The following is a 26,905-nucleotide window of genomic DNA, read 5'->3' as shown; positions in this document are numbered from 1 at the left end:
CATAACCGCAGGACCTGCCTAACCAAAAATTTTACTAGTTGTTCATTTTGTCAATACAAGTAAAATGTTTTTTGCCCCGTTCGCCATAAACTAATCAGCACGTCTCCTTATCAATACAAACCAAAGGTTTTTTTAATTATTTAAATCGGTTATTCCATATTGTCGAAAATGTGAAGGACACTTGTTTGAACCATATACGTAAATTTTAAAATTAAAAAAATTGGTACGAAACCCAAAAATGTTGACACAAAATGGGTACACAATATTAAAATCTCTATAAAATATCTAATAATTCGATGTACATATGTACAATAAACACTTTTGACCGCCAAATGGCAATTTTTTAACTTATTTTTAATGAGAGTCGATAACCGCTAGACCTGCCTTCCCAAAAATTTTACCAGTTGGTCACTTTGTCAATACAAGTAAAATGTTTTTTAAATTATTAAAATCGGACGCTCTGTTCTCTTAAAAACTGAGTTACGGTTTTTGGCACTGTTTGCCCCGTATCGGAACGGCTAGGCTTGTCTTCGCCAAAAACTCAATACGAATTCTTCTGAAAATAATAATAACTAGCTGTAAGTGAAATTCTGTTTTAAGGCAATTAAGGTATCGTGCCTTAAGGCAAATTGCTGGAACTTCCCGTACCAAAAATTATTAATTTTTTAAAAACGATTAACATTTTTGAAAAAAATGTACTTTGAAAAAATAAGATTTTTGAGAAACTATATATATATGGACAAAAAATTACTTTTTTTTGAAAAAAAAATTTAAAAAAAAAAATTTGTTTTTTCATTTTTTTTTTTGACAAAAATTTTTTTTTTCTTTATTTTGACATATTGTGGAAGATCTGAACTTTTGTTTCAAAGCCATCGTACTTATTTAACTGCATAGGGACAAAATATAAAGCGCGTAAGCGCCGCGTCGCTGTCTAACGCATAAGCATTGGTACGGAACCAAAGCATAGGAATGTTAACAAAATGTATACTTATTGTTAAAATCTCTATAAAATATCTGATGATTTGATGTGCATATGTCTAATGATCATTTTTTACCGCCAAATGGCTATTTTTTTTACTTTTTCCTCCATATCTCCGAAACCGCTAGACCTACCTTTGTGAAAATTTTATCGATTCTTCATCTTGTCAATACAAGTGAAATGTTTTTTGAATTATTTAAATCGGACGCTCCGTTCTCTTAAAAACTGAGTTACCATTTTCGGCACTTTTTGCCCCGTATCTTCGGAACGGATAGACCTGCCTTCGCCAAAAACTGATCAGCACGTCTCCTTATCAATACAAATCGAATGTTTTTTGAATTATTCAAATCGGTTGATTCGTGTTCCCGAAATCGTCGACGAAAATTTGTATCCGCACATACATACACACACGTACATACATACACACACACATACACACACACATACACACACACACACATACATCCATTTTTTCTAAGGTATGCCAAAATGTTCAGAAACCTATGAAACGTAAAGATATATAAAAAAATTCATTTTCGATTTTTTTGCGATTACTATAACTTGCCCTACGGGAAGTTAATAACAATAACACTGCTATATAGCTAAGAAAAATATATGAATAGTTTACACACTCTAAAGCACGGGATATATAAATGTTCCTGTATAATATTAATAGTATTTGCAAGTGCACTAACCTAATTAGCCTAATTTCAAACTGATTCTATTTAAAACAAGTTGACACATTTAAAGTATCAAGATTTAGATATATTATTACCGCGCTTTTCACTAATTCATTAATTTCAGAATTACAAAGCAAAATACGATATTTAAATCTTATGGAAACACCAATTAACAAGTGGGGTGCATGGCATCGTGCCTTATGGCAAATTGCTGGAACTTCCCGTACCGTAATTAAAAATCTTGGTACGGAACCAAAAAAAATTACACAAAATGTGTAAACATTAATAAAATCTGTCTAAAATATCTGATAATTTGATGTACATATGTCCAATAAATATTTTTGAACGCTAAATGACATTTTTTTAACTTATTTTTATTGAGAGTCCATAACTCCTGGACTTGCCTTCCCAAAAATCATTTAATCAATTTGTCAATACAAATAAAATCTTTTTTGAATTATTAAAATCGGAAGCTCCGTTCTCTTAAAAACTGAGTTACAGTTTTTGGCACTTTTTGCTTCGTATCAACGGAACGGCTGAACCTGCCGCCGCCAAAAACTAATCAGCACGTCTCCTTATCAATACAAAACGAATATTTTTTGAAATATTCAAATCGGTTGATCGGTGTTCCCTAAATCGTCGACGAAAATTTGCATCCGCACACACACACCCACATATACACATACACATACACACACATATACATCCATTTTTTCTAAGGTATGCCAGATTATTCAGAAACCTTTGAAACGTAAAGATATATAAAAATTTTCAGTTTCGATTTTTTGCGATTACTATAACTTGACTGAATCACATAGTCAAAAATATTCATTTAAAGTATAAAAGTAAGCTTTAAAACTTTAGCCAGAACTAAAATTGAAATTAGAATTATTTTCGATCTACAAAAAAAGAAAAAATGAATGAAATTTTTTTCTCTAAAAGCAATTGTTTTGTCAACACAAGCTGCAAGTTTTTTGAATCATTCAAATCGGATGCTCCGATCTCTCAAAAACTCGATTTCTATTTTCTGCACTCTTTGCTTCGTATCTCAGAAACGGCTTTGTCAACACAAGCTGCAAGTTTTTTGAATCATTCAAATCGGATGCTCCGATCTCTCAAAAACTCGATTTCTATTTTCTGCACTCTTTGCTTCGTATCTCAGAAACGGCTGGGGCTGCCTTTGCCAAAAACTAATTAGCACATCTCCTTATCAATAGGAATCGAATGTTTTTTGAACCATTCAAATCGGTTGAACCGTGCACCCGAAAACGTGACCGAAATAATGTATCCATACATACACACACACACATCCATTTTTTTTTTTTAGGTATGCCAGTAAAATGTTCAGAAACCTTCATTTCGAATTCAAATTGCTGGAAATTCGAGAAATTTTAAACGTTTTCAAATATATTATACAAATACTGTAACTTTAATTATTTTTGCTATCTTGTTATATCTGAAAAGGAGAACCCGCGCGTTGCTCGTCTCGGATTTTGATGAAACTTGGCACAATGGTAGATTTGATGCCCAAACTGACCGTGGTAAAATATAGGAGGCCTATGAAAAGCGGTTTAATTATAAAAGTTAATTAAAGTTTGCATTGTAGCAGCGCGCGGCATGCATAGCTTGCGATGTTTTTCCTTATCAACAGCAGATTGGCCGAGTGGCTATGGTCGTGGAGTTCTAATTTTTGCTCCGGGGTTCAATTCCCGATTCAGATATAATTTTTTTTATTATTTTTATTTGATATTTATAATTTCACGTGTAAATAATATCAAAATTTATTTGATTTTTCAATTAATTTTATATTTTTCGCTATATATATATATATATATATATATATATATATATATATATTAGAGTGGGCCAATTTTTTGCATATTGAGGCACCTCGCTAATTTAACTGTTTACATCATTTGAAACAATATTGTAAAAAAAAATCATAAACCGCAAATGAATTTAAAGCCAGCAAAAAATTTAAAACATTTTTTAAAGGAAAAATTGAAAAATCTCATGAAAAATATATTATGACATATATGGAGTTATACATCATTTTATTCATAATTTTATTCTGCATCTTTCGTACGAACAAAGTTTTTTTGTATCTTTTACGGTTTAGATAGTATAGAGCAATCTGTGTAGTTGTTAACTTGTCAAAATGCAAAGTGCGGTTAGGTTAGAGCAACACTCCTCACGATTCGATATTTCTCTAAAGAAAACATATAAAGTATTATACATCATTAGAAAGGTCTCAAAATTCTTAGTTCTTTTTCCATATATCACAACTTCGAATTTCGCACGGTGTGGCCTACAGGCGAGTTGCCGTCATAAAAATTCGGGAAATTCGGAAAACCTAGAGAAAATTATATGAACACACTTAACCATTTTTATACCATTTTATTCGTAATTTTATTCTGCATCTTTCGTACGAACAAAGTTTTTTTGTATCTTTTACGGTTTAGATAGTATAGAGCAATCTGTGTAGTTGTTAACTTGTCAAAATGCAAAGTGCAGTTAGGTTAGAGCAACACTCCTCACGATTCGATATTTCTCTAAAGAAAACATATATAGTATTATACATCATTAGAAAGGTCTCAAAATTCTTAGTTCTTTTTCCATATATCACAACTTCGAATTTCGCACGGTGTGGCCTACAGGCGAGTTGCCGTCGTGAAAATTCGGGAAAATCGGAAAATCTAGAGAAAATTATATGAACACACTTAACCATTTATATACCGTTTTATTCGTAATTTTATTCTGCATCTTTCGTACGAACAAAGTTTTTTCGTATCTTTTACGGTTTAGATAGTATAGAACAATCTGTGTAAAATGCAAAGTGCGGTTATGTTAGAGCAACACTCCTCACGATTCGATATTTCTCTAAAGAAAACATATAAAGTATTATACATCATTAGAAAGGTCTCAAAATTCTTAGTTCTTTTTCCATATATCACAACTTCGAATTTCGCACGTTGTGGCCTACAGGCAAGTTGCCGTCGTGAAAATTCGGGAAAATCGGAAAATCTAGAGAAAATTATATGAACACACTTAACCATTTATATACCATTTTATTCAAAATTTTATTCTGCATCTTTCGTACGAACAAAGTTTTTTTGTATCTTTTACGGTTTAGATAGTATAGAGCAATCTGTGTAAAATGCAAAGTGCGGTTAGGTTAGAGCAACACTCCTCACGATTCGATATTTCTCTAAAGAAAACATATAATGTATTATACATCATTAGAAAGGTCTCAAAATTCTTAGTTCTTTTTCCATATATCACAACTTCGAATTTCGCACGGTGTGGCCTACAGGCAAGTTATCGCCGTAAAAATTTGAGAAAATCGGAAAATCTAGAGAAAATTATATGAACACACTTAACCATTTATATACCATTTTATTCGTAATTTTATTCTGCATCTTTCGTACGAACAAAGTTTTTTTGTATCTTTTACGGTTTAGATAGTATAGAGCAATCTGTGTAGTTGTTAACTTGTCAAAATGCAAAGTGCGGTTAGGTTAGACTCTAACCCCCTTGTGGGCGCTGCGGCTATCTAGGGGGGCGGTGATGGGCTTTGGAGCATTTAGGGGGCGATGCTTAGCTGTAGGGAGCGCTTATAGCACAAAAGTAAAAAAAATATATTATTATTATTATATATAAATAAATGATTAACATTAACACTGAAATATATAAAGATAATATTTTAGTTAAAATAATCAAAACATATATAAACAACTTTATAATACATCAGTTAACAATACTACAAATCCCATTTTAGTAAAAACAAATATTTTAATTTCTTTAGATGCCGACTTAGTCACTGTCGGCCCTGAATCATAATTTAATGCTGACTTATTGCAAAACTTAAAATCTATTATTATTCTTAGTGATAACACAATCAGCATGCCAGTTAATGATTACGCAATACATCAGTTAACGCGTCGAATAATTAAAAATGGGCCAATAGATTGAAAGGATCTGAAGCATCTTCATGTCACGCGAGTGATCGGTTTGTTGCATAAAAGCTTTTAAACCGAATTTAATATTGCGACTTCAATCCGCTTGTCTCGTTTCGTGAACAATGTTGCAATCATAAAAATATATTACGTAATTTGCAATTAGTCTATTGAGGTTATTAAAACACTTTTTAAATTTTCTTAGTATTTACTACTTTAAAACTAAATTGGCATAGTCCAATTGCGCAATGCATCTGCCGCCAAACGAACGTTATGATCTTTGTCAAAAGTTAATGTTTAAACGTGTATGTGCAAGAAATGGTGCGCAAATAGTACCATAATTACATCAGAATTTTCTCAAAACGATGGTTCACACTTTATTTGTAAGTCGACAATTTGTGTAACTTTTCAACGTGTGTAACTTCACCAAATACTGTAAGAGTTTTTGTGACGGATATATTATCATTACTTGCCTTGCTATTAATAATATTTCTTTGATATCTACACGTAACTGTCCAACCGAGCACCGTGTTTTGTAAAATAAGTTTATTGCGACCTAGAACAATTCTTTCGTTACGTAAAGTTTCAAAAAACGTATCAACATATCAACTTCGCGCAGGATATTGAAGTGTGAATCCGAAAGTCTTGATCAATTAGCAAGATTTAGTTCAGAAATTTCGATTCGCCGCTTTCGTACGAACAAAGATTTTTGTATCTTTTACGGTTTAGATAGTATATAGAGCAATCTGTGTAGTTGTTAACTTGTCAAAATGCAAAGTGCGGTTAGGTTAGAGCAACACTCCTCACGATTCGATATTTCTCTAGAGAAAATATATAAAGTGTTATACATCATTAGAAAGGTCTCAAAATTCTTAGTTCTTTTTCCATATATCACAACTTCGAATTTCGCACGGTGTGGCCTACAGGCGAGTTGCCGTCGTGAAAATTTGGGAAAATCGGAAAATCTAGAGAAAATTATATGAACACACTTAACCATTTATATACCATTTTATTCGTAATTTTATTCTGCATCTTTCGTACAAACAAAGTTTTTTTGTATCTTTTACAGTTTAAGAGAAAATTGAGGAAAACTGGTGTGAACATTTATTGTAAAATTAGAAAATTTAAACAAATAATTAAAAAAAATATATAACTATATATAAATTCGTATTATATTCATTGAGATCTATAAAAATCAATAAATACATATTTTTATACAAAAGTTTAAAAAAAAAAAAAAAAACACCTAAATACTCAATAATTAACTATAATTCATAATATTCATATACGAGGTCTGTTCAAAAAGTTTTCGTAATTTTCGTTTTTTTTCAAAAAAATATTTATTTATTCGTCTACATTAATGTGGTCCCCTTCAAAGTAGTCCCCCCCAGATATAATACACTTATGCCAGCGTTTTTTCCAATTTTCGAAGCACCCTTGATATTCACTTTTTGATATGTCCTTGAGCACTCTCGGCGATTTTCTTCAATCGAGGAAAACCGCCGTCCTTTCATGGGTCTCTTCAACTTTGGGAATAGGAAAAAGTCACACGGAGCCATATCTGGTGAATTTTTGCACTTTGCAACACTTTATTTCATTTTTTACGCAAAATTTAATACAAATTCTTTGACTTTTTCAATTCTTCCATTGTAAAAATCGCCGAGCTCAGAAAAACACGTCGAACCTTAGCGACTACCACAGACAAAGTAAACAGTGAATATAGCTGAAAATTTCATCATACTTTAGGGGCATGTATACCAACACAATAAAAAAAAATTTTGACAATCAGACACTCCAGATCCGCGAAATTTAATTATTAGTAATTCCGGGTACTTTTTGAACAGACCATGTATATAAAACTGTTTTAACATCTAACAAAATTTTCGAAAAAAAATTCTATATATTCATTAATATCTATATATTTTTATAATATAAGATTTTACAAATTGACTACGGTCAAATAGATGGATAGTGGAGTGGAAGGATCATTCGTTTTTGAACGTTCGATCGGAGCTAGTTGAAATTATTTGGGTCTGGGGACCGCAAATATGAAATCTATATATTTTTATAATATATGATTTTACAAATTGACTACAGTCAAATAGATAGATTAATAGCAGAACTGATGATTCAAAAGCTTCTCGCAGCGAAGATCATTCGTTTTATGAACGTTCGATCGGAGCGAGTTGCAAACTGAATCTTGTGGTTACTCGACAAATTATCGCAGTAATCAAGTGCGCTCCCGTAGTATAATATACTGTGGGCAAAAGCCTTTGGCAATGATCATTCGTTTCATTAACGTTTGACCGGAGCTAGTCGCAAAATATTGCACAGTGTGCAAAAACAGCGTGACGTGGTTTACAACCGCTTAGCGCTCTTATGCATTGTGTGAGAGCATTGCATTGTATATCTGCTTGGTATCGTCAGATGCCTGAGCGAATGACGAAGTTCGTTGTGAAAACAGCGTTCTTTTTGAATATTATACTTTAAACGCATAGCTCAATCAATTCTTTGGGCGCTAGACGAACGTCTAGTGTTTCAAAATCGATTGTAGTAAACGCTTGCGTTAGTATTCTATATACTTTGCACATTTTACTCAAATTGTGCGAATTTGAACATTCGCTTCATTGCTTTGTTTTAAGAAAATAAAAGATCAGCGAAAGCAGATTTTTCAATCTCACACACTATGAAATATTCATATTTCAATTTTGAAGCGAGGATGTTTGTTTTTGGACCACAACGTGCTCTAAAATTGCTAAAGTGGTTGCGCGTCCTAGAGAATTTATTTTCTTGCGACCCGCCATATAGCCTGTCCAGACCATCGCAGTGTTGGTTTGCACGGTAACCTGAGGTAACCCTTCGCTGCAGGTCAAACTGTCGTAGACCGTGTCTAGAATAATATACGCCGTATATGTTTGGATGTCGGTTTACGGCCGGTTCTGGACCTTATTTATAAGTGTTCAACCATACTGTACATCATATCCGCGGGCATGTGTCGTTGACGCAAAGACTCTTATGCGGAAAATAAAATATACAAATGCAATCAACTCAATACTCTCCGAGCGAGAATAAAAGTTAGTTATAACGATGAATTCTTATGATGAATTCGTCCCGACGTTTTCAATCTAACGAAGGGTAAAGAGACTGTTTGAAATTAACTGGGTCTGCGGACCGCAAATTTCATGTACGGACCGCCGTTTCTACGGTTGTTAAAGTTCTAGCCTCTGTGTAAGCGCAGAATATATAAAATATCTAGTCGCGATGTAAACTGTTCGTTATGTTCAGGGAATATCGTACGACTCAGATATATATGTAAGAAAATTCGTTGTTTAGAAATATTCATCAAACTTTTCTATACAAAGTGTGGTCTCTCGGGTGACGTCGAAAAACCTTTACGCACTATGCTATTATATATAGCACCCTAGTTGATCCTGCCAGTAGTATATGCTTGTTTCAAATATTAAGCCATGCATGTCTCAGTGCAAGCCACATTAAGGTGAAACCGCGAATGGCTCATTACATCAGTTATGGTTCCTTAGATCGTACCCACATTACTTGGATAACTGTGGTAATTCTAGAGCTAATACATGCAAATAGAGTTCTGACCAGATTTGGAAGGAATGCTTATATTAAATCAAAACCAATCGGTGGCGGGCTTGCCTTGCTCACCGTTTGACTTGGTGACTCTAAATAACTTTGTGCTCATCGCACGGTCTAGTACCGGCGACGCATCTTTCAAATGTCTGCCTTATCAACTGTCGATGGTAGTTTCTGCGACTACCATGGTTGTTATGGGTAACGGGGAATCAGGGTTCGATTCCGGAGAGGGAGCCTGAGAAACGGCTACTACTTCCAAGGAAGGCAGCAGGCTCGCAAATTACCCACTCCCGGCACGGAGAGGTAGTGACGAAAAATAACGATACGGGACTCATCCGAGACCCTGTAATCGGAATGAGTACACTTTAAATCCTTTAACAAGGATCTATTAGAGGGCCAATCTGGAGCCAGCAGCCGCGATAATTCCAGCTCTAATAGCGTATATTAAAGTTGTTGCGGTTAAAAAGCTCGTAGTTGAATCTGTGTCCCACATTGTCGGTTCACCGCTCGCGGTGTTCAACAGGCATGTCTGTTGGACGACCTACCGGTGGGCTTAGCCCGTAAAAAGGCCAAGGTGCTCTTCACCGAGTGTCGAGGTGGGCCGGTACGTTTACTTTGAACGAATTAGAGCCTGAATATTGTGTGCATGGAATAATGGAATAGGACCTCGGTTCTATTTTGTTGGTTTTTGGAATTCCGAGGTAATGATTAATAGGGACAACTGGAGGCATTCGTATTGCGACGTTAGAGGTGAAATTCTTGGATCGTCGCAAGACGGACAGAAGCGAAAGCATTTGCCAAATGTGTTTTCATCAACCAAGAACGAAAGTTAGAGGTTCGAAGGCGATCAGATACCGCCCTAGTTCTAACCATAAACGATGCCAGCTAGAGATCCGCCGAAGTTCCTCCGATGACTCGGCGGGCAGCTTCCGGGAAACCAAAGCTTTTGGGTTCCGGGGGAAGTATGGTTGCAAAGCTGAAACTTAAAGAAATTGACGGAAGGGCACTACAAGGAGTGGAGCCTGCGGCTTAATTTGACTCAACACGGAAAACCTCACCAGGTCCAGACACCGGCAGAATTGACAGATTGAGAGCTCTTTCTTGATTCGGTGGGTGGTGGTGCATAGCCGTTCTTAGTTGGTGGAGTGATTTGTCTGGTTAATTCTGATAACGAACGAGACTCTAGCCTGCTAAATAGACGTACTTTCTGGTATCGCATAGACCCTCCGCTTCGGCTTCGGTCGTTGTTGGTTGTGGTTCTCACTACCGGCATACAAATATATCTTCTTAAAGAGACGGGCGGCATTTAGTCGCACGAAATTGAGCAATAACAGGTGGTAGTAGCATATCTTGGTGGTAGTAGCATATACTCCAGCGAGGCACTGGAGGACTGACGTGGAGAAGGGTTTTGTGTGAACAGCCGTTGCACACGAGTCAGTCGATCCTAAGCCCCAGGAGAAATCCTATGTTGATGTTGGTGTATTTTATTTTGAATAACATCTCACACCCATCGGGCGAAAGGGAATCCGGTTCCTATTCCGGAACCCGGCAGCGAAACCGTTTACAAGTCGGGCCCTCGCAAGAGAGTTCGTCGGGGTAACCCAAAATGACCTGGAGACGCCGTCGGGAAATACGGGGAAAGTTTTCTTTTCTGTATAAGCGTTCGAGTTCCCTGGAATCCTCTAGAAGGGAGGTAGGGTTTGAAACGCCGTTAGTACCCCCCGGGGGGAACTAAGAGTCACCGCTGCGTTCATGGACCTGGTGGGCAGCCAACCCCCTCGTTCCTACAAAACAATTGGTTCAATGTACAATAATAAGCCTCGGATGACTAATTTAGACTCGAGTGGACCCGCAGGTCCTATCCAACCGACTGACACAGGTAATCATCTCTGCTGCTACCCACAATGTAATAAAGCCTTTAAAACCTCAGTGGGTCGTGGAGTGCACGAGCAGAAGCAACATAAAGAATGGTATGGCAGCAGAATGGCATTGATAGGGCCAAAGAAAGCCAGATGGTCTGAAGAAGAGCAAGCACTAATGGCTAAAGAAGAGGCGGCACTAGTGATTAAGGAAACCTCCCATATCGACAAAGCCCTTCTCGCGGTAACACCCGGTCGATCTCTGGAATCCATTAAAGACCAAAGGAGATCACAGAAATATAAAAGCCAGGTTGCTGATTTTGTTAGCTTGATGTCCAAACAAGATAATATAGAGCATTGCTCTCCGGCTACAATAGATACCTCCGGAGAAGCCTTACTATTGACGCTGGGACAGGCAGCCGCCGACACCGATGAAAGATTCAATGGTAAAATGCTGGCTAACACCTGCCACTTAGTTAGTAAAATATCACTAAACGACTTAAAGAAAAAGGTCGCTGACTACCTTAAGTCAACCTTTCCACCAAAAAATAGACCATTGAACACGAGAACTAGAAGAGAAGGCTATAAGCCAAAACTTAATAAGAAACAAACAATAAGGCTCCAGTTCAAAACTACCCAACAACACTGGGCTAAGCACCCTACTAAATGCGTGCAATTCATTTTGGACAACAAAGATGTCCTACATAAGCCACCACCAGACAGCATGGCTCAGTTTTCGACTAATGTGATGACCGGGCTTTCCACCCTATCACCCGGATCAGGTGGTGCGAGGAATAAAGACCTCTCGCTTGTATGGAGTCCTATACAACCAGATGAAATTAAGAACTGTTTTCCGGCAAGTAATTCAGCGCCAGGGCCAGATGGTGTATCGGCTAACCTACTAAGATCGGTGCCAACAAACACCCTGGTTAACCTGTACAATTTATTTCTGTTCACGGAAAGCATCCCTGGGCAATTTCTGGAATTTTACACGACTCTGATTTCTAAGAAACAGAACGCTGAAACTCCCGGGGATTTCAGACCGATCACTGTCTCATCAGTGATAACGAGACATTTTAACAAAATTCTCGCAAAGCGAATGACAACACAGATTAAAATAGATGATAGACAAACTGCCTTTCAACCGGTTGACGGTTGTGTAAACAACATCTTTGCACTTGACTACCTACTGAAATACCACAGGCAAAAACACAAGCGTGTCTTTATAGCATCAATTGACATGGCAAAAGCTTTCGATTCAATTTTGCACAAGGCGTTAATTGACACCTTAAAATACTACAATTTACTCAGTAGATGCACACAGTATATAGAGTACACATATGAGAACAGCTGGACAAGACTCCGTTGGGGTAACTGGCACTCGGAACTCATTAGTCCGAGGAGCGGGGTTAAACAAGGAGATCCTTCATCGTCAGTCCTGTTTGATCTAATTATAAATAGGCTCATTGAAAGCTCCCCTCCTGAGATCGGGGTTGTGATAGAGGAAAAATTACTAAACATCATGGCGTTCGCTGACGACCTGGTATTTACGGCGTCGTCACAAAAAGGCCTTCAGGCAATGCTAGACCACGCCAATGAGTTCCTCTCAAAATGCGGCCTTATCATCAACACCGCCAAATCGTTTACAATAGCTATCAGAAATGTGCCACATGTCAAAAAGTCATACGTTGATAATAACATTAAATTCAGTTGCGGTGGTCGAGACCTACCTGCCCTCTCTAGGGTGGAAGTTTGGTGTTTTCTCGGAGTATCTTTTACTCCAGAGGGCGCCAAAATGTGCGACCTAAGACAAAAATTGCAGGACATCATAGAGAAGCTTTCCAAAGCTTCCTTAAAACCGCAGCAACGACTGATCGCATTAAGAACAGTCGGTATTACAAAACTGTTACACCAGCTGACGTTAGGGAACAAAACACTTGGCCTTCTTAAAAGCCTTGACACTATAATTAGAAAAGCCGTAAGATCATGGCTAAGGTTACCGACTAATACGACCAACGCTTATTTCTATGCCAAAGACAGAGATGGGGGCTTATCCCTCCCATCTCTAAGATGGTTGGTACCTTCAAGAAGAAAGGGAAGGCTTATGAACCTGGGATGGCCAGACTCAAGTTTCCATCAGCTTGAGGTTGAGAATTGCGAGAAACTTTTGACTGACAACGGGAACATTATAGGTTTCGCTAAACAGATAGATGACAGATGGGCTAAGCTCCTCCACAATTCAGTGGATGGGTGGGCGCTCTAAAAGTCATCCAAAGTCCCCCAACAACACTGGTGGGTTACCGATGGCACAAAAATCCTATCAGGCCGGGACTTCATTAACTGCGCCATGCAGAAGCCGGACCACGAGAGGTCGCCGAAAAGATAGGTTTTGTAGAGCCGGATGCAACGCTCTAGAGACTCTACATCACATATTACAAACGTGCTATAGAAGTCATAGACAAAGAATTGAGAGACACAATGCAGTCACCAAATACGTCAAAAGTGCTCTCGAGAAAAAACACTCTCGTGCCGAATGGGAACCACTGTTCCAAACACCAGAAGGAACACGTAAACCTGATCTTATAGCGACGCAAGGAGAATCTGCTATTGTGATTGACACACAAATCGTTGGGAGCAACGTAGACATGGATTTAGCTCATAAATGCAAGATAGAGCATTATAAGAGTTTGAACGCTCAGATAAGAGAAGTACAACGCATCTGAAGTGATATATAGTACTGTTACCTTGAATAACAGAGGAGTGTGGCACATGGACTCTGCAAACTTTCTGCTGTCAGGCAAAGTTATTAAGAAAGATGAATTAAAGATTATTTTCACAAGAGTTTTGATCGGAGGACTCAACGATTTCAGCGCTTGGACCAAAACAACGTCCACGAGACGCCAGGGGATAGGGTAGAATGAAACCTGGAATACACCGTGCTGCCTGCGCGTAACATCCCGTCAGGCATAATACTAGGAGTTAGGTTTAGTGGGTATTGCCTTCGGGCCGAGTCCCACACTACCTGGTCAACCTGGCGACCGGTGTGCGTAAATGCATTCCCCTCCTAGTCAAAAAAAAAAAATAGCCAAATGCCTCGTCATCTAACTAGTGACGCGCATGAATGGATCAACGAGATTTCCACTGTCCCTATCTACTTTCTAGCGAAACCACTGTCAAGGAAACGGGCTTGGAAAAATTAGCGGGGAAAGAAGACCCTGTTGAGCTTGCCTCTAGTCTGGCATTGTAAGGAGACATGAAAGGTGTAGCATAAGTGGGAGATATCGATATAGTAATATCGTCGGTGAAATACCACTACTTTCATCGTTTCTTTACTCGATTGGGCGGAAAGCGTGCATCGAAAACTTGCGTTCCGACTGTCACGGTTTTCTAGAGCCAAGCGAATAAGAGTGGCGTGAGGCATTTCGCCGATCGCCAATAATACTCTAGCGTAATCCGATTTGAGGAAACTGCTAGGTGGGGAGTTTGACTGGGGCGAAACATCTGTCAAATACTAACACAGGTGTCCTAAGGCCAGCTCAGCGAGGACAGAAACCTCGCGTAGAGCAAAAGGGCAAATGCTGACTTGATCCCGTTGTTCAGTTTGCACAGGGACTGCGAAAGCATGGCCTATCTATCCTTTTGGCTTGAAGAGTTTTTAGCAAGAGGTGTCAGAAAAGTTACCACAGGGTTAACTGGCTTGTGGCAGCCAAGCGTTCATAGCGACGTTGCTTTTTGATCTTTCGATGTCGGCTCTTCCTATCATTGCGAAGCAGAATTCGCCAAGCGTTGGATTGTTCACCCACAAATAGGGAACGTGAGCTGGGTTTAGACCGTCGTGAGACAGATTAGTTTTACCCTACTGATGAATCGTCGTTGCGATAGTAATCCTGCTCAGTACGAGAGGAACCGCACGTTCGGACATTTGGTTCACGCACTCGGTCAAGCGGCCAGTGGTACGAAACTACCATCCGTGGGATTATGCCTGAACGCCTCTAAGGCCGTATCCTTTCTAGACAAAGTAAGCAACGATATCTCTAGGAGTCTCGTGAATCGAAAGGCTCAATACAATGTGATTTATTAGGTATTCGGCACACGCCGTTTATCGCACGAGCCATTTTTAGCCGAGTGAGGCGCTGGACAGTGGCGGTATCCGTACGTTATATCTGTCTTGCCTATAGCGGTCGATCATGGGTCACTAGTTCGATGTAGAGACTCGGAATCGTTTGTAAACGACTTAGGTACCTGGCGGAGTGTTGTACTCGGCAGAGCAGTTACCACGCTGCGAACCGTTGAGACTCAGCCCTTGGCTTGGGGATTCGTCATGTTGGCTTGACGTCACCCCACGCTATTAGAGCATAAGCCTTAAGCCGTCGCATTGCAGCATGCCACAATCAGTAGGCTTGACAGTCGAAAACTTGTACATTCTGTACATGTGAGACTTCTTCGGTATCTACTTAGCTATTTTGTACAACGTGCGTAAGTCAGCACGTAAATCAAAACTTATCGACAAATTCCAATACTAGAAATATTCATAATTTCTTTCAATAACCATAATTCAAAGAAAATAGTTATAAATATTTTGTAAGTTTACAAAATATATGTTTTTAAGAGAAGCTTTTCATATTTTTTATTATAAATATATGATATAATTCATTAAATTCTAAATAGGGAGAATGTTTTTTGCTGAATTTCTTGAAAATGCGTACAATTTACCAATTAAATGAATTGCGTACAAGTTGCTAATAAGCAAAGTACGTATAAGTTATCTATAATGCAAAATGCGTGCAAGTTGTCAATGTGTAAAATATGTGCAAGTTGTCAATTTGCAGAATGCGTGCAAGTTGTCAATTTGCAGAATACGTGTAAGTTGTCAATGTGCAAAATACGTGCAAGTTGCTGTTTTTATTTAATTTTTGTAATATACTCTAAATAATTAGTAACTTCCAACCTATAAATATTTCGATTCTTTTATAATCAAATATTCAGTATATTTATTTCTTTTTAACAAAATATTCAGTATTTACATATAATTTCAAACTAAATCAAGTAAACTTTTAGGGGACATTAGCGAGTTAGCCTAACCTAGAATCTTGCATCGAAACAGGTTAAAAACATTTTCCGGCTTTTTGAAATCAGTAACTTACGGGTACCTCAGACTACATCAAATAAACTATTAGGGGACATTAGCGAGTAGGCCTAACCTAGAATCTTGCATCAAAACAGGTTAAAAACATTTTCCGGCTTTTTGAAATCAGTAACTTACGGGTACCTCAGACTACATCAAGTAAACTTTTAGGGGATATTAGCGAGTAAGCCTAACCTAGAATCTTGCATCAAAACAGGTTAAAAACATTTTCCGGCCTTTTGAAATCAGTAACTCACGGATACCTCAGACTACATCAAGTAAACTTTTAGGGGACATTAGGCAGTAAGCTTAACCTAGAATCTTGCATCAAAACAGGTTAAAAACATTTTCCGGCTTTTTGAAATCAGTAACTCACGGGTACCTCAGACTGCATCAAGTAAACTTTTAGGGGACATTAGCGAGTAAGCCTAACCTAGAATCTTGCATCGAAACAGGTCAAACTACTTTGTAGAAAAATATTGTTTTTGGGTTTTTAGGAATGACATATATTTATTCTATTATTTATTTACATGACATGGTTTAAATACAACATTTATATTTCTCTAAGTTATATTTTTATTTAAAATAAAATTTCTTACATTTAGCTAATACAATTTAAATAAATTAATATCTGAAATCTTGCTTGCTTTCCAGTCGAGGATGCTTTTCACGAGATAGTCGTGTCGCTGTCATAACACCTTCGCCATTTTGCTCTAATACGCGTTTTGATACATTAGCCAGTAATTGAACATGTCTCTCAGTTCCCTGAATGTGGACCGGAATTTTAGGGTCACTCCATGGACACTCATTTCTTTGTAGATATTGTACTGGTTCGGATATATTTGAATAATCATCCATATCTATCATATTAGTATAGTCGGTGCATTCGAAATTTATTTCGGGTGTTTTGTAAACTCTAAATTGCGTCAGGTCTTTCACATTATTACGGTAATATAAGATTTTTCTTATAGCTGAATCTCGTATTTCCTTTTTATTATCAAACAACATTGCTAATAAAATATTTTCCGAGTGAGTATAGTATGCGTTTTCTTTAGCAGCATTGTTCACAATTTGTCTCAAATTCGAGTCTTAATATTGCGTCCAGCTAATAAATTTATAAAATAATATACTACCATACACCACAGAGTTGAAATATTTGCCAGAATTTTCAAATTTTTGGATGGCTTATTAGTAGTTGCATATAACCGAAGTAACCTACTAGACTTTAGAGCCGACGGGAATGTGCTATTGGCCCTGGTTTCTTGTTAGCTAAGTCTGCCGATACTTCTCCAGAAGCAACTGCTTTAGCTATTTTTATTAAATAACTTGAGTCAGTTGTCGATTCAGCAGGACTTAAATCAGCCAAATTTTCAAGTGGGATTGTTTCAAAGTCTGTTACCGGCTGGAAGTACATAAGAAAAAATAAATTATATTGAATTTGAACATAGGGTATTAAAAAATAGTAAGTATGATATAACTCACCGGTATATTTGGGTGAAACTTCTTATCGATTTTTTCCATGATAATAGAATCATTTTTTCGGCCGTCGAATAAAAATGCTATTAATTCAGAAGAATCATATCGTTTGTGTAGAGCTTGCCTATTTTTCTGCCTCTCACAAACGCTTTTATTTTTATCTATAATGACAGGATTGCCCCAATCATCCATTACGCCCAGGTCATGCAGGATTGCTGTCGCCACGCCAGAACAAACTCTATCAGAAATTGCAAATCTGTCGCACATTAGGGCATAGCTTGGAGCTTTATATCTTTGACTATATGGTCCACGTTTTATATGAGAAGTATTTTGTAAACTTTCCGAACTGCTTTTAAAATCAAAACCAACATCTGGAGTATATGTCTCACCTGGAGTAATATTGCTAGTTATTGTAGATGCTGATACTTCATCTTCAATTTTTATAATATATTCTGGTATCGTAAATTTCCTCTCATTATGTTGATCCATCATAAACGCTTGTGAATGTTCTGGGATCAGTCCGCAAAAACACAGTATTCTTCGCAAATCGCATTTGCATTTTCCAATATAAAATAATTCTTTTGTGGGAGTCGTAATGATTATGACAATATATTAAATTAGAAACTCCCAACATATAAAAAAATATAAAATTTATTAACTATAAAAATATTACGATATCAAAAATATACATGACAAGTCCCATTGTTTTTTACAAATCCAAACCAGCCTGCTTGATATCCCCACATACTCCCTGCCCAGTGTTGATCTCACAGTTTAAAAAGAAAATACAGGGCAACACGTTATAAAAATGTGGTGGAAAAGCAGATTATAGCAGACCAGTGTTGTAATACTGGTCAATTACAAATTTCCATGTTTCGTCAGCAGATCCACCGTATGTGGTGATTCGACCTGCCATCAACTCCATATTCTGCATAAGGTTCTGATTAATGTTTAGAATGCATAATTTATGGGTACAGTTTCCATTTCTGCAAGCGTTGCATTCGTATCTGATGAGTTCCGATCAGAGAAAGAAGTTGGCTCTTTATCCAAATCAGGATCATTGGTTTCTTTGACATAAGAGTCCAGAATTGTGCAATCCAATAAATTATGTCAAATTTTGTTTTGACTCGTCGTTGTCACCGATAATGGGAGGTAGCATTATAAGACGATTTGTTGAGTTAACAGAGAAAGAGAGGTTGAATTGCATTCCAATGAAAAGTTCAAGCTCCAAATTATTTTTTTCTGTCAGCAATAAACACTGAGGTCTGGGTATACCAAATGAGTAACCTCGGAAGTCTGATCCAGATAGTAAGTGCGTTAACTTTGATGGATTGGACTGGACGTACCTTATAGGTCGTCTCTGAAGACCAGTGATTATGTTGCTGCGTCAAAATCAATTTTTCTTAAATCCTCGAAAAATAAAACTCCTTTTTTTTGTCTTCATCTCCATCGTCGTGAGTCACCAATGTGGGAGTTGTAATGATTATGACAATATGTTAAATTAGAAACTCCCAACATAAAAAATATATCAAATTTATTGACTATAAAAATATTACAATATGAAAAATATACATGACAAGTCCCATTGTTTTTTTACAAAATCTAAACCAGCCTGCTTGATATCCCCACACTTTCGTGGATTCTACAAACTCCTGAAATGATGCTTGGGTAGACTTGCTTTTATTTGTACTTTTATATTTATCAATCAATCGGTTCAATTTTCTAGCGATACTTCGTTTCTTCATAATTGGAATATCAATTTTTTCCCACGTCTGAATCAATTTCGTTACCACATTTGGAGTAAATGTTTTATATGAAAACATTTTATTTTGTTTTTTTTTATTTTTCCGCCAAATAAAAATAATACCTGATAATTTCCAGAATTGTCGGAAGATTCACTCCTGTAAATTCTTCTGCTGGTCCAAATGTAATTTGATCATGTGAGCGCATATGATTCAAATTACTGGCACTTGCGCCTGAATTTAAATAAGAATTCGCCTTTGCTACTTGACGCCCTAGTAAAGAACTGAATAAAGATTTATGCGGATTTGTCACGTTAATATATTATTTTCGAAATTTCTAGAATTATAATAAAAAAATACTAGCGCACTCTGATGGAAATAAATAACAACAAACTAAACCCGATTTAAAAACCTACCTAAACCTTCACATGCCTAAATTAATATATTTACTTATTAAAAACAGTATTTTATTAAAAATTTTGCTGGCTAAAGAGTTATTTGCGATATATAATTTTGCAGTCCAAATTCATTTAAATAACACATATATTTCATATAAAAAGGTGCCCATATCGCTTAATTTTACTTCAATAATGAATTGGCCCGAACTATATATATATATATATATATATATATATATATATATATATATATATATACCTGTACATTTCATTCTATAATAACTATTATATATAATATTACTATCATTGTCAATGATGGAATAAAAAAATAAAGTAATATATGTCAGTTTTTTTTATTGAGCAACGTCAATTATATTTTACAGTGCAATATGGTAATTTCGAAATAAGGACCAAGCTCGATATTCTTATAGGGGCCATTTACGGTTACCGATTATGGACCGGAACAGTTTTCCGTACTTGGCCCGTATCCGTTAAGGGGTTACCAATCGTATACGGACCGAGTAGGGCTGCCGAATCGGGACCCTACTTATAATAAATTTTATTTTATTTGAATCACAATTTAAAACTAGTGGGGCGCATGGCATCATGCCTCAAGGCAAATTTCTGAAACTTCCTGTACCAAAAATTATTATTTTTTAAAAAAGATTAACATTTTGGAAAAAAATTACTTTGAAAAAATTAGATGGGTGAAGGACTATAAATTTTTGAAAGAAACTTTTTTTGAAAAAAAAAAAGACTTAGAAAAAACTGTTTTCTTTATTTTGAAATATTTTGGAAGTTTTGAACTTTTTTTCAAAGCAATCGTATTGCTTTAACTGCATAGAGTAAGTGTAACGGATAAACATTGGTACGGAACCCATAGGAATTTATACTTAATACTTTATTTATACCCAAAATTTATACTTATTGTTAAAATCTCTATAAAATATCTGATGTGCATATTTTTATTGATCATTTTTGACCGCCAAATGGATTTTTTTTTTACTTTTTTTTAAAACAGTTTTTTTTAAAAACTGAGTTAACATTTGTGGCACTTTGTTCTCCGTATCTTCAAAACGGCTAGACCTACTTATGCCAAAAACTAATCAGCACGTCTCCTTATCATTACAAATCGAATGTCTTTTGTATTATTCAAATCAGTTAACCGGTGTTCCCAAAGTCGTCGACGAAAATTTGTATCCGCACACACATACATCAATTTATTCTAAGGTATGTCAAAATGTTCAGATACCTCTGATACGTAAAGATATATAAAAATTTTCATTTTCGATTTTTTTTGCGATTACTATAATTTACCCTACGGAAAGTTGAAAAAACAAAATACAGTAAAATCGATGATTTCCAAAAATCAAATATTTCTGGAAACTTTTCAAAGAAAATATTAAGGGCTTATAGCAAGTTTCAAATAGTATGCGACCAATAAAACCATTCCTAAATACAACATCATAAAACATATGTTAAAATGTTAGCAACGTAAACTGGACGTAATACCAATTTACGTACGATATAACGCTTTGACTTAAGTCACTTGGTTATATTTTATAATTGTTGTAATGAGCTCTTCTATTCACTTCATCAAGTTTAAAACTAAAGTATTTAAGTCAATTGCATTGAACCATTAGATTCAAATTTTAATCCGAATTTTATTTATTTTTGGATTGATATAATTTTTTTTAACAAAAGGTTTGAAATGTTGGTTGTCAAAAAGATTCGAATTTTAATCAGGTGGATTTTAATAAAAGCCGCAGCATAAAAATACAATTTGTGGCTTATTGCACTCTTTTTTTGAAATCATATTTTTAAAACTCTTTGCTTTGAAAGAAATTATTTGTATTTATAAAATACTTTCTAGATCATATTGGTTTTTATTTATGTTTTTTAAATTAAGATCTTAAATTTGGAATCGATTAAAGGGGACATTTTGTCAAATAACTTATTCCCAGTTATAATAGACAACAGTTTAAATAAGAAGATTTGAACTTTGGAACACTTATAAAAATGTCAAAGCACAAAATTTCAAGTGCTCTGGAATGCAATAATTTAAAAATTGATAATAAAGCACGTATTCTATTAAATGTATCAACAGTATTAGAACGAGTTTAGCAGAATAATGATTCACTATGTATATTATTTAAGGCTTGAAAAATGTCCTACAGTTTTAAAGGCAATCCTTCCAAACGATATGTCAAAACCTATGCGTTTTAGACACAGTCAGGAATTGTTCATGTTTCATTAAAATACTCTACAAATTGAAAAAGATGAAACACTTCAGCTCTATAAGTTTGTATTAAAGGTTAAAGTTTCCACTAATTTTGAAGAATAAACTGGCAAAATTTGCTATGAATTTATCAAAGAATGGATAGTGATATATGAAGGTCCGGGGTTAATGAGACCTACTATCGATATATCAAAAACCAGTAAAGATAAGCATTGTTCAACTACAATATATGAAAGTAGAGGGCAAATGATGTATCATGACTCATCACTTCGATTCTTACGACTTTACTATTCGAGAAAAACGGTGATCTTTGAAAATCTATAACAAAAGTATTTTCTTTCGTTGTTAGTATTTTAGATTGTGAGCACAGTGATTTAGTATGAGATATCTTAATATAAATTTAAACTTATATAATTGTTTTGTAAAATGTAATGCTAATTTTGAATGATATTCAACAATTTTTTTTATATAACCAATTTAAAATCTTACATCTGGATGAGTAAGCTTTTAAAGTGGTTATATAAAAATAAATATTTACCCTGGCAAATACGTTATTTGCTATTATAAAATAACAAATAACAAAGTAAAGTAAGTTAAATAAAGCATTTTTACAGTAGATAGATTATATGAATAGTTATTTCCATACTGCAAATAAATATTTCTGACAAAATACCAGATCAAAGTAATTTATAGTTTTATCTATGTAAAAAATGCACCAATGTAACTTAATATTGCATTAGTTTAGTAATGTAGTTATTATTTTGTAAAATACTTTAATAATTATATTAAAAATATCAAAAATACTTTGTTAAAATTAAAATAAAGCATTGAATCTGCCCCAAGTTACCTAGCCTATGGAGTAAAATTTGCTACCTGGCCGTCCCAAGTTACCTAGCCTATGGGGTAAAAAGACTAGAGAACAAATTTTTGAAACAGCAAAAAACACTCATCTCTACGATAATGAACTAGCTGGCAATTTCATTGAACATAGTAAGTTCGTTTGATATGTGTTATTTGTCGTTATATAATTGGTAAGATTCTCACTATATAATTTACATTTGCTCAAAGTCAAGTTGAACCTTTGTGCCCCTCCCTTCTCTACGTATATAATTTCTATCAAATTTACTTTATTTCATGTAAATGTTACGTGAAACATTTAAAGTATCAGGTGAAGAAAAAACACTTGAAACATTTGAAAATTTGTATATACTCAGTAGTATTATTTATAACTATACAAAATCCAGAATTTACAAAAAATTTAATAAAGACTAGGATTAGACTATACCACGTTTTCCATAAAAAGTTTATAAAACTTTCAGTTTTATTGTATTAACAAAATATTGACCGACCGATATTGTTAATATAAATTATATAATATTAAACAAGTAGACTTTGGGGTTTTATTATTTTTATATTATTTCGTTAAATTTATAATGTTCTGTTTTAGTTTGCATTACTAATAGGTTTCTTAAATCAAACTATATATAAAATTTACAATAAATATTGTTTGGAATTGAAAAAACTTACATGTTGTAGGGCGTAATATATATTCGTAAACCATTTTAAATCCGGAGTATTCAATATTTTCATCACTCTGAAAATGTAACCATAGATGTCTATCCCTTGATGTCACCATTGGCGGAAATTCCTGGCCGCAGTATTGCCCAATTTGCATCGAAAATCCATACATGCCATCTCGTATCTGCAAACAATACCACTACTTTACATAATTGTTAGACATTTTTACAACAACTACCGAAAATGCCTTCTTGTTCATATTTTCTAATTTTTCCCAGGCATAATAGGAAATAGCGCAAAGGTTCAAATTAAGTTTATGTAGTAATAGTGGCTAAATTTATATAAACTATATCACAATACATAACTCGTATAAAAAAAATCAGTTATTATACCATGTAATAAAAATGTGTCTTCTTTTACTACTTTTCTGTCACTTGTCATCAGTTCCGATTTGCCTCGCACGCGGTATAAAATGAGATAGCCAGGCGCGACTAGGGTGTAAATCCGTACAAATGCAACGGAAGTGTGTTACGATAGATAAAATGAGATAAGAGTCGAGTGCCAATGATTCGTCATTCGCTCTCGATCATATCGTTTCTATACGGGTCGATTGTGATTAGTCGTCGTGTATGCGAATATCGGTCGTTGTATGCGTACCGGGAGCAACGTTGTACGCGTACGGATATCGACAAGGAAATCGGCAGTGATAAATAAACATTTTAAAGTTACATCGTAGTACAAATCTTGATTTAATGAATAATCCCGAATCAGAAGAATATTTTATCCTGTACCTTAAATATATTGATTAATAAGATTAATGATTAGAAATTATTACTATATTATTCGTAGTTTCTATAAATCTTTGAAGTTATTAAAATGAAAATATTTTTCAGGCCAGACAGATATTACAGTTATTCAAAGAATAAGATTATATGGCCAGCGAAAAAGTGAAAAAAATACATGCAGTCAATGAATGCATGTTAATTGTAATTAGGTGAAGTTCTTCAAACACTATTACATGATGAGTGAAGTGGCAAAAAAAATATTTGTGTAGACGTTGTTTAACATAATCCACTGGGTGAACGAATATTATAGAATTTTTTAATCAGCAATTACTTCATTTATCTAATAAAGGTTCATTTTTAAATGCTAATTACGATGACAAACCGATCATGTCACATTAGAACTATTACTTTAAATACATATTTTTAACGCTGTTATAAATATATAATTTATAATTTATCATTATATAAATATGTATAATGGTTGACACTAATAAATGTGTGCATCACGAGTGTTACCATATTACTAATAAACATTATACAAAATTGTCATATGACGTATTTATTTTTACTTAAATGCCATCTTGTACAGTAGCAAATAAGTTTTACTTCAATCGCGTGTGAACCTTACGCGCTCTTTTATTATTTTAAAGGAATTTTACAAAATAATAGCTACAATATTTTAACACTACAAAATATAAATTCCATGGGTGCATTTTTTGCAAAGATAACATTGTATATAACCTTGATCTGGTATGGCGTCAAAAATATTAATAGGCAGAGTTCAAATAATTAATAATTGAATTTTTTTTTCAAATTTGATTTTTTAACTGAATTTATATTTTTATTTACTATTTTTCTATTGTTCACGCTTTATATGATGTTAAATCAAAAAACCATCTGTTGAATCCTACCTAAAAACTAGTAAGGCCTATTTGCCTTAAGGCAAATTGCTGAGACTTTCCGACCAAAAATTATTTTTTTTAAAAAGAATTACATTTTTCGAAAAAATTTACTTTTTGGAAAAAAAAGACTTGTTGAAAAAAAATGTTTTTTTTTATTTTGAAATAGTATTTAGGAAATTCTGAACTTTTTTTTTCAAAGCAATCGTACTGTTTTAACTGCAATAGAGACGAAATGTCAAAGCGCGTAAGCGCCGCGTCGCCGTCTAACGGATAAACATTGGTACTGAACCGATAGGAATGTAAACAAAATTCATACTTATTGTTGAAAACTCTATAAAACATCTGATAATTTGATGTACTTATATCTAATGATCATTTTTGACCGCCAAATATTATTTTCTTTTTACTTTTTTCACTAGATCTCCTAAACCGCTAGACCTGCCTTCATGAAAATTTGAACAATTCTTTATCTTGTCAATTCCGGATATGAGAAGTGATTTAAATAAAATCATGAATGAAAATGATTATATACTTAAATCTATGCCGAATGATATAATTAGAATAAACACTAATTTACCTGACCAATACAGGGCAGTAATCAAGTTTTTTAAAATGAAAAATGTAGTATATCACACTTATCAGATAAACCAGGAACGGTCTTATAGAGTTGTGATTGAAAATATACACCATACATATGACACCAATGAGATAAAAAATGAATTAGAGAAACTTAATTTTAAAGTAAGGTGTATAATTAATGTGAAACAACACAAAACCAAATTGCCCTTAAACATGTTTTTTGTTGATTTAGAACCTGCAGAAAACAATGGCGAAATATATAAACTAAAAAAATTGCTTAATCATATGATTGTGGTGGAACCGCCACGTAAAGGCAAAGGTGTTATTCAATGTACAAAATGTCAAATGTATGGACATTCCAAAAATTATTGCAACAGACCTTTTGTCTGCGTTAAATGCGGTGGACCTCATAATACTTCAGTATGTAAGAAAGAAAGATCTTCTCCAGCAACATGTATTCTATGTGGTGGTGCTCATCCGGCAAACTACAAAGATTGTCATTTTTACAAGGATTATAATAAACAACATAATTACTACTTTCAAGAAGGAAGACGAACCACGGATAGAGTTAAAACATCAAAACAGAAGAAACCAGACGTCCATTAGCTTATTCTTACAGTGACCATAGAAGTTACTCAGAAGTATTAAAGTTACAACGAAATAACGAAAACGAACAGTCACAGGTAACCGTTGCTCTTATCACATTAAAAAATGATTTTAAAAACATGTTCCAACAACTAATGGAGCAAAACAGGTTAGTCATGAACATGTTATCCAAATTAGTTAAAAATTAATGGCCAAGTTTCTTCGGATTGCTCAATGGAATGCAAATGGTGTTCTAAACCATAAAAATGAATTAATAATATTTTTACAACAACATATGATTGATGTGATGCTAATCAGTGAAACGCATTTAACAAATAATCTACATTTCAAGATTCCTTTCTATTCTTTCTATAATACTAATCACCCAGACAATACTGCACACGCTGGATCTGGAATATTGATTAAAAACAGTATTTCACACTACACACTGACAAATTTTCAAGAAAATTACTTGCAAGCATCTA

The 26,905-nt window shown here is 34.9% G+C and overlaps 1 protein-coding gene across 1 annotated transcript in view; it reads right to left on the bottom strand.

Annotated features, from left to right (window-relative positions):
- Positions 1-26,905, bottom strand: part of LOC113371666 (neuropilin and tolloid-like protein 2) — a 658,950-nt gene that overhangs the window by 511,980 nt on the left and 120,065 nt on the right. The window contains exon 5 of the mRNA XM_026612314.1: positions 23,579-23,753. Within this exon, the coding sequence (XP_026468099.1) occupies positions 23,579-23,753 (175 nt within the window). The remainder of the gene's footprint in view (positions 1-23,578; positions 23,754-26,905) is intronic.

Source organism: Ctenocephalides felis, unplaced genomic scaffold, assembly GCF_003426905.1.
Source record: "Ctenocephalides felis isolate EL2017-DRISC unplaced genomic scaffold, ASM342690v1 CF-g0.4_SCAFFOLD_01492, whole genome shotgun sequence".
In the NCBI taxonomy this organism is placed as follows: domain Eukaryota; kingdom Metazoa; phylum Arthropoda; class Insecta; order Siphonaptera; family Pulicidae; genus Ctenocephalides; species Ctenocephalides felis.
Note: the sequence above shows the minus strand (reverse complement) of the source record. Positions and strands in the feature narration are given on the sequence as shown.